Source organism: Labeo rohita, chromosome 3 (genome assembly GCF_022985175.1).
Source record: "Labeo rohita strain BAU-BD-2019 chromosome 3, IGBB_LRoh.1.0, whole genome shotgun sequence".
NCBI lineage: Eukaryota > Metazoa > Chordata > Actinopteri > Cypriniformes > Cyprinidae > Labeo > Labeo rohita.
Window position 1 is genome coordinate 3,080,485 of NC_066871.1, and position 10,164 is coordinate 3,090,648.

Below are 10,164 nucleotides of genomic sequence, written 5' to 3' on the forward strand. Positions count from 1 at the left end.
GAATACTGGAGTAATGATGCTGAAAATTCAGCTTTGCATCACAGGAATAAATTATATTTTTGACCCCAAACTTTTTCAACAGTAGTGTACATCCATGTCATTTTTCTGAGGCTCATATGCTGTAGATGCCTAGACATGAAAAGATGAGGGAAGCAGCTTTAACTCATTTCCAGCCATGAGTTTTGCTGAAAGAAATGGAATTAGTGCCACTAATCTTATTTAGTTTGTTCATGGAACTCGGCTGCAATGTACAAGTTTCCCCTTGAGACACAAACATACTGCTTAACATTTACGTCAGTTTCAGTGAAAACAGAATCAATGCCGGCAGGAAATAATATTACTTTGAAAGGACAGAGAACATCCAAAGAACAGAAAAAGGACGTCGACTGATGGCAGAAACATTAGTCCAATTTGACTGGAGTAGTACAGCTCTCAACTAGGGGACCGGGGCCCACTAGGGGGCCTCAGCAAACTTTAAATTATTTAAATTAATTAAAATAAATATATTTAAATATATACTTTAAAAAAAAAAAAAAAAACTTAAAAGCTTAATTTAAATGCCAAAACCACATGAAATAATTTTTGTTATATTTGTTTTCCCTTAATTATAAATAATATATATATATATATATATATATATATATATATAATTTTATGATTTTTTTTAAATATTGGGGGGAAAAAGAACCTACTGTTCTGGAACGTTCCGGAATCAAAAAAAAAAATTCTGGATACCAACACAGTTACTAAAAAACAAATTGAAAATTAGCATTTATGTCCGGAAGAAACACCTTCAGCGTCTCCGAATATTTTGTTATACAGGACAATGGGTGGCTTTTGAGTCAAAAAGGTTGACAATCACATGTTGCTTTGCATTGTGAAGCCCCGCCCCAAAGACACAGTGAAATCTAATTGGTCCCTACTTAAGCCTTTTTGTTTTTAGCATGGACAAAAAAAAATTACGTGTTCCAATAAAAAATGCAACAACTCCTGGTAAAAATGCTGTGGTCAAACATAGAAACAATAAGATCAAACGGATTTTCCCATTTAACAAGACAGAGATTTACTCTGCCTGAAGAAAGCTTAGCCCCCTTCACTGGATTTATACAAATGACTCAAGACCCTTATCCTAACCTTCTGAGTGCTACATTTACAACAGTACACATGCACAATGAAGATAAGTGTACGCAGTACAACAATTTTTGTAAATTAAAAAAAAAAAAGATTACTGGAGATATGTTTTACAATAAAGTCTATTTCAATCCAATTAAAATTTCAATATTTAATTAAATAATATATATTTAATCATTTCTTGGTATCTTTTTGTGAAATTTAGCTATTTGGAAAATGACAAGTGTAACTCTAACACCGAATGTTTCTAAGTGTACTGGAATATGATAATGCAGCCATGGAAAACGTCCAGCAAAAAGACACTGCTTTAACTGCATACCCTAAATTAACACCGGTTTCATAATAAACAACCATAAGTAGGTCATTCTGGAGATTTGAAATATTTTTAATTTACCATTTCTACATTATGAGGACTTCAATTATTTCCATTGCATTCTGGGTTGTGAGAACAGAGTGGGTGGCTGTTTTTACAGAGCTGTCATGAAAAAAAAGGCAGTGCAAAAACTATCTATATATATGGAGCAGAAATTAAAGAATTAACCTATTGAAAAACGTAAGTAATGTCTTGATTGAAGTTGGAGGCCAATAGGGATTTCTATATTGGGTGTTGACTTGCAGGGTCAATGTCACACTTCTCATGCAAAAGACGTGACTTGTTTCCACTTTGACGTCATCCTGTTCAACACGGCCTTTGTAACTAATGCCCGAGCAGCAAAGTGTAGTTCAGGGTGTGTATTATGGCTTAAATAAACAAAAATGCAGACGAGTCATTAGAGCACAAATGAATTCATATGCTGGGCCTTCTGATGGTCATTTAAGAGTCCAGTCGACATATTGGGCTGTCGTACACCATCTGTAGGTTCACTTTGTGGCCCACGAGTTCTCGGATGTTGTTGATTCCGTATTTGATCATGGTGGGTCTGAAGATGGACGAAAAGAAAAAGAGAAACAATCAAACAACTCTGAAATTTTATATGCTACTGATGCTATTTTATACGTGTGTGTTGGCGTACCTTTCCAAGGACAGACCCCAGGCTATGACCGACACCCCTTCGGGTAAACCCATGGGAAGCAGCATTTCAGGCCTGAAGGCCCCAGAATTACCCACCTCCACCCACTTCTTCAGACCTGAGAGAGATTCAGAAAGATGGGAGATTTATGATGCTACACTGGTTGAAAGAGTTAATTTTCCGTCTATAGAGTGTACAAGAAAGCTTTTTCAGCGGCCTTTGTTATGAAAGTGTTGTTTTCGAGTGGAAACAGAAATTTCGTGTTTACGAGTTGAATGCACATAAAAGCCAGCACAAAGTGGAAAACATTGAATTGTCTTGTCAGTGCCAGTGAGAAAATGTTGCACTTAAACCAGTCAAGCTGCATACACAAAATATAATTATATCAAACAATTACGTTAAAATATATAGCGATTCAATTTACAGTACTTTCACATATTGAACAAAAATGTAAAAATATGTATTGATTATTTTGTAAAGGTTGTGTTTTCTATTATTTGTAGAAAAGTTAAATTGCCATCTTAAGTAAAATTTGACTTGATTTGAACACAGCTGAGATGGTAATTATGACTTTCCAATACAAAATACAAACTTCAATGAGGACATAAATGCACCAATATTTTTCCCCTTCTTTTTTTTTTTTTTTTTTTTTTTCCGCATAGTGATTTTTGAAGTCCTTTTTAAGGCGAATCAAAACATTACCAACTTTGATTTGAATCACAAAAGTATTTTGTGTATTTAATGTTGGCTGAGCGTCTATAACTGCAAGGCTATGAAGAATTTATTTCTTGACCACGTTAAAGTTTTATCTCACTTCTGCAAAGTGTTTTTGTTATTTCAAAGAGCTTTACAGACCACCAGAGCAAGATAAAAAGACAAAGGCAAACTAATCAGATAAATATGACAACTTTTATATTTTTCATACAGTTCTTTTAAGTCACTATGAAACCAAAACTGACAAATCTTATTATTTGTAAATGGAATATTGCAGTGTTTCTAACTAATGATTTATCTGGGCACATCATTTTTTTAAAATTCAGGTCCCATCCTATAATTTTTCTTGCGTGAAAAGCTGTTTTACTCAGATGCGCACCACAGTGTGAAAGAAAAGACTATTGCACTTTTCCTTTCATGTTGATTTCAATATCAATGCCATTTCGCTACTTAAACATTTTGCTTCAAAACTTTTTTTAGATTCACTTTTTAATCATTTCACAATCCATTTGAACTTATTCTATACTTACAGAATAGCAGGCTATAAAAGACATAGCACATTACATACATGCATGCATGACTTTATATGGAGAGTTTTACCTTCGTGATAGCTGAAGACCTCCATGCTTGGCTCGGTGTAGGGGTTGTACGCAGGCTTGAAGCGCAATTTAGTGATTCCTGAAATAAAACATCATCAAAATCATGATCAAAGTCGTCTGGGATGTCTTTAAATCCAACACTGAGCTATTTACCATGTTTATTAAAAACTTAACTGAACATTCCTCTTTCACTGTAAATACATTATGCTGATTAAAAAGTAGAGTCTTTTTACACACACTCATATCTTATTCTTAAAAAGCGAGGAGTGTAGTACCTAGTTTGGTGAAGAACTGGTGTAGGATGCCCATGAGGTTTCCCAGCGTAAGGCCGTAGTCGGCCACCACACCCTCGATCTGGTGAAACTCCGCCAGGTGAGTAGCATCCAGAGTTTCATTACGGAAAACTCTATCGATGGAAAAGTACTTCACGGGTGTGAACTTCTCCTGAAAGACACCACACAGACAAGTCAGATCTGAACTAAACTGCGGTGACACTGTGAGAGAATGTGTATGTATGTTTTTTCACCTGCTGAGCAACTTTATACAGCATGCGAGCGCTGACCGCTGTGGTGTGTGTTCGCAGGAGGTTCTTCTGAGCTTCTTCAATCTTCCAGTCATATTTGTATCTTAAAATTGATTTGAGATGTTAAAATGACATTGATCTACATATATAAATTATTGTTCAAAACTTTGGGGTTGAAAAGATTTTTAGGCTGCATTTATTTGATAAAAATATAGTAAATTCAGTAATATTGTGAAATATTATTGCAGTTGTTTATAATTTGGATATTATAATTATAATTATAATTGGATATTTTAAATGTAATTTATTCCTGTGATCAAAGCTGAATTTTCAGCATCATGACTCCAGTCTTCAGTGTCACACGATCCTTTAGAAATCATTTTAATATGCTGATTTGCATATTATTATTTATGGAATATTATTTTTGTGGAAACTGTTATGGATTTAATTTTTTCCAGGATTGTTTGATGAATAGAACATTCAAAAGATCAGCATTCATTTGAAATAGAAATCTTTTATAACATTATAAATGTCTTTACTGTCACTTTTGATCATTTTAATGCAACCTTTCTAAATAAAATAAAAGTGTGTTTATGTATAGAATATAATACACGTCTTGACTTACCCCTGTGATCCGTAACCTCCTTCAGAATGGACCTTCTTCACTCTCTCCAAATAGTCCTGAGGAAACTCATGAGCCAGTGCTGGGTCTGCAAAACACACAAAATATAATTTGAAAAATATGCTTTGAAAATAAATGGTACAAACGGTACAAACAGGAGGATTAACAGGTCAGTGAAAGCACAGAGGTGGATATTCCTCACCTGAGATGAAGAAGGTGTCGTGTTGGTCTCTAGCTGGGTGCTGCTGGGGCTGAAACAGAGAATCGAAGTTCCAGAAGGAGCTCTCGACGAAATTATTGGTGGGCATTTCTGTGAATCTGTGAATGAGAGACATAACACTTAGGAATATGCTTGTAAAGTAATGATCTAAGAGTAAAACACTTATGGAGTTAAATGGTTTGTATGAAGGCATAACTGATTCAACTATGGTACTCCAACTCACTTCAAATCAGTATCATTGCAACTGTCGTATTGATTTTATGAAATATTAAGTATTAGATTTCAGACACAATACTGTCACACTGTTCTGTTTCAGGTTTATTTTATCAGTGAAAAGTTCCAAATGAAACAACAGGAGAACAGTTTTGTATCTTTGAACAACACAACACAGTTCTTCATTACTGAATGAATCTGTGTTTTGAACGAATTACTGTAATGAATGATTCAACAGCCGAATGAATCATCCAGCTGAACAAATCGTTTGAACGAGTAACTCAATCACTGACAGTGACTTTCTGCCACATACTGGATGTTTTATATTCACTTTTAAAGTGTCTTTCCATTAAAAAAAAATCTAATATTTATTAAAAATAATAACTGATTAAAAAGTATTTTTAAAAAAATTGACGTGACCCACCTATATCTCTCTCTCTCTCTCTCTCTCTCTCTCTATATATATATATATATATATATATTTTTTTAAGGATGCAACGATACACTTAGTCCACGGTTCGATACGTACCTCAGTTTTTAACCATGGTTTTCGGTTTGGTTCTGATAGCTTGCCACATCATTTTTTGTTTTTTTTTTTGCATCTAATTAACAACAAAATACTCCTGTACACCTCTGTACACTGAAAAAAGCGTGGATTATTATAGGTCTGCTTAACATTTCTTTTGAGAGAGGTATTATTTTTCTGATTTTTACGCAAAATAGGATGGGTTTCATTTATACTGGCCCGGGTATTTTCATAATGATTAAGTATATTTGTTAGCCATTGCTAATCGACATACAGTATAGAATATATTGTCTGCCTCATTCTATGATTAGAAGCCACATCAGATCACAAAAGCAAGTTATTTCAAACACTCGACTGATGCTGTGAAGTAAAAAGAAGTTACAATGTTCTCTTTTGTTGGACGACAGGTTTAGAAAGGCTTATCATTGCATTTCATTAGAAGGGAAGATGCTCTGCAAGTGTTGCTTTTTCAGATATAAACGGGGAGGTGCTTCCTAAATCACAGGCACACACACAGCAAATTTCAAGAGAAATAAAACAAGGAAATTATTTAAATGCAAAACCCGAAAAAAACGCAATTCACAAGCACGTCTTGAACCGTGGATGTTGTACCGAACGGTTCGTCCCTGATATATATATATATATATATATATACACACACTGCCCTCCAAAAGTTTGTAAACACCCCTGGCAAAGTGTGGTTTTGGACGATATCAGGATATATGCAGATGTCACTCCTAAAACTTGCAGCATGTACGCCACTTTGCCCCTCTCAGCAGCATCAAAAACAACTTTTATTCAAATTATATAGACAAGAAAGTGCGCAAAGAGCGCTTTATAACGAAAGGATTCACGAGATTCCAGAACGCAGGACTGAACTTGGCGAGTGGACACGAAACGTCTCTGATTGGCCACTGCATTCCAGAAATGAACACATATGTCTGTGATTGGCTACAAGGTTCAACACTTCAAAAACAGAGCGCAAACAGGTGGCTGCTGCTTACTTTCGTTTTGCTTATTTAGTTATTCAAGTTTGCTGGTTCCCACTTCCTTCCTCCCTGAATCTTGAAATTTGTAACATAAATATATACAATTTCCTCAAATAATCCTGGCGACCCATTTTTTAAGTCTCGCAACCCACCTACTGTGAACTAACCAACACATACAGAACATGAATACAAAAGCTTCGGGAATCATCTGTCCATGATAGGCCGCAACCAGAAAAAAGGTACCAGCACCAAAACACACTTAGCACAATTTTGCCTAAGTATCATTTTGGACAAAATGTATAGGTTAAGGGCATGCTTTATTTTTAGTCTTTATTTAAAATTATTTACTGCTCCAAAAAAAACACCAACTAAGCATGTGTGAAATTCTTTTGTCCAAACAATAAATCTGATAACTGATCTTTTACCAGCTGAGGCAGAAGAGTATTCTGTAAAGATAAAGGACTGACCCCATCTCCAGGAAGATCTGCCTGAATTGCGTCCGGACCTTCATGAGCGGGTGCAGGTGACCACTGTCTGGAGCGACACCCATTGCCTCGAAATTATACGGCTTGAACTTCTTCTCCTTCCAGCTTCCACTGAGAGAAACAAGATTTAAAAAATAAATAAATAAAAACCAAACACTTACAAAGCATTTCATGAAACCCAGTTGAAAACAAAGAACAAAAAATGCTATCAAAATGTGGTGCTTTTTAGTTTTAATAAGAACAGAAGTGGGACAGTCTTGTATTTTAAAATTGCATCACTGCAACATGACGTTGTATAAAATTTTTAGGACCCCTTTGCAAAATTTTTAGCCCTTTTCCTGACACTGATTGGTCTCACCTGGCGATCATCTCTGGAGTGAGTTCTGTCTCTTGTTTAGTGATGGTGGTACTAAAGCTGCTGCCTTTAGTGATCCAGTATGACTTCACCGTCCTGAAATCATTCATTCATTCATTCAAATTATATACAGACAGATAGATAGATAGATAGATAGATAGATAGACAGATAGATAGAATACATTATATAATTTGTTAGATGAGACCGTTATTGAGCTGTAGCACCACCTAGTGCTCATGTGTCAACATAATAAATATTAACCTGAGTAACACCAAAATATATTATTTTCAGACCAAACAAACACTGAATAAATCAAATTGAACAACTTCAGAAAGTTAAAGCCAAACACACAACACTCTCTCTTACACTTCAGATAGCAGTTTGCGTTTCTTCAGTTCATTCTTTTCTTTGTCTTCCAGTTTTGCGGACTGTCCCTTTTGCACCAGCTGTAGTTTTCCCCTTACTGCATCCTCAATAGTTTCCACCTGAAACACACACACACTACATTAATACCACATTAATTTGGGCTTAATTCATAATCAGTGCAGCACGTAACTTACAGTTTTGAACACTCTTGGTCCACCCTCATGAGCTTTATCCAGACGGATCCATTTGTTAGACATGGCTTTGCTGAAACCAACCTTTCCGCTTGGCATTTTCTAAAAGAATCATAAGATACATGGGATATCAGCTGCAAAACATATACAGTTGAAGTAAAAAATGTACATACACCTTGCAGAATCTGCAAAATGTTAATTTTACCAAAATAAAAGGGATCAAACAAAATGCATGTTATTTTGTTATTTAGTACTGATCTGAATAAGATATTTCACATAAAAGACGTTTACATGTAGTCCACAAGAGAAAATAATAGTTGAATGTATAAAAATGACCCTGTTCAAAAGTTTACATATGTTTGATTCTTAATACTGTGTTATTACCTGAATGATCCACAGCTGTGTTTTTTTGTTTAGTGATAGTTGTTCATGAGTCCCTTGTTTGTCCTCAACAGTTAAACTACTGCTGTTCTTCAAAAAGATCCTTCAGGTCCCACAAATAATTTGGGGTTTCCAGAATTTTTGTGTATTTGAACCCTTTCCAACAATGACTGTATGATTTTGAGATCCATCTTTTCACACTGAGGACATCTGAGGGACTCATATGCAACTATTACAGAAGGTTCAAACGCTCAGGCTCAAACAAGGGACTCAAGAACAGCTATCACTAAACAAAAAAACACAGCTGTGGATCATTCAGGTAACAACACAGTATTAAGAATCAAGCATATGTAAACTTTTGAACAGGGTCATTATACATTCAACTATTATTTTCTCTCGTGGACTACATGTAAATGTCTTACGTGAAATATCTCATTCAGGTCAGTGCTAAATAAAAAAAATAGCATGCATTTTGTATGATCCCTCTTATTTTGGTAATATTTTCACATAATAAAAACAGGTTTTCGCATTGTAAGCTACTGAGAATGTTTAAATATGAGAAAGCTAAAATAAACTTCATGAGATTTGTCCAAATGACACTCATTATAGTCAAAATACATCATGTTTACTCCAGTACGAGACTACAGAAGACTCTTTCATCTCTCACCATGAGCTCATTCTGTGGCAGGCCCTCATCAGGGATGGCTTTAAACACTCGGGCTTCATGACTGCCCTGCTCTGCGATCTCACAGCCCTCTCCTGTGAGCTCCCAGCGTTTGGAGGACTTCTGCTCTGCCGAGATCACCTGAGAACAGGATTCAAACAGGTTAAGACAGAAAAACAGTTGAATATTTACATATACTCATAGCCTCAGAGAACTAAACAGGGGTCCAAAAAAAAAATAAAGGAAAGCTATTGCCATGTAAAATAATACGCTACAAAACAGGTGGAGATTAATAGAAAGATATGACAAAACACAGACAGACAGATAGATAGACAGATAGATAGACAGATAGATAGATAGATAGACAGGCAGACAGATAGATATCATAATTGTGAATCGCAGTATTAAGAGACATTTCGGCAGTATGATAGTCTGTACGATGATTTCTTTATAACGCGCTGGTCCGCACGATTTCAGCAATGTACACACATCATCCGGATTGAATGGGTCTGGTTTACGCCGCTGTTGCATCAGTCGGAGCGTGTCGGTGCTGCGATATTTCCTCACCTCTCCAAGCGCCTGCAGGCTCTTCACCGCCCCGACGATCACCTGATGATCCACCCCGAGATCCGCGGCCACATCCTGGCTGTCAATGCCGTCGTCTACCTTCTCCAACAGCCGTAGGAGTGATTCCAAAAGCCCGGTGTCAGCCATGCTGGAGTCGCCTTGCGTTCTGATGGGGAAACGGACATGACGTCACATCAGCCGTAAGCTCACTAACAGAAACGCACGGCGATTATTTTACCGTAAACCTTGAAGAGCGGTTCTGTATTTATTATTTAGAAACATTACGATTTTCATTAAGGGGTCCCCAATCCTTTATTAAAAATATGTAGTACATTTACAGCGGCTCTGTGTTTATTACTACACTGAGAAACAAAGATTTGCATTTACATTATTATTAATTTGTTGTTATCGGAGCTTTCAATCATGGGGTCTACAAACCTTCATTAAAAATTACTATTATAACTACTATTATTGTTACCAGAGCTTTCAGTCGCAACATCCATAAACCTTTTTTGTTTTTGAATATTTATTACACCTTCAATCATGTATTTGCATTATTTTTACCAGCATTTTCAATCATAGCATTTGTTAAAATAAAGATTATATC

At 35.8% G+C, this 10,164-nt stretch overlaps 1 protein-coding gene across 1 annotated transcript; it reads right to left on the reverse strand.

The window, feature by feature from the left end:
* Nucleotides 1–1,360: 1,360 nt before the first annotated feature.
* On the reverse strand, nucleotides 1,361–9,746 carry farsa (phenylalanyl-tRNA synthetase subunit alpha). Its single transcript, XM_051106708.1, has 13 exons — nucleotides 9,558–9,746; nucleotides 8,994–9,131; nucleotides 7,949–8,047; nucleotides 7,755–7,873; nucleotides 7,391–7,483; nucleotides 7,015–7,143; nucleotides 4,802–4,917; nucleotides 4,603–4,687; nucleotides 3,981–4,080; nucleotides 3,730–3,898; nucleotides 3,456–3,533; nucleotides 2,145–2,259; nucleotides 1,361–2,051 (listed from the first exon to the last, which is right to left on the reverse strand). Exons 1-13 carry the CDS (start codon nucleotides 9,702–9,704, stop codon nucleotides 1,946–1,948), a joined length of 1,494 nt encoding a protein of 497 aa, XP_050962665.1. The 5' UTR covers nucleotides 9,705–9,746; the 3' UTR covers nucleotides 1,361–1,945.
* Between the last annotated feature and the right edge of the window lie 418 nt (nucleotides 9,747–10,164).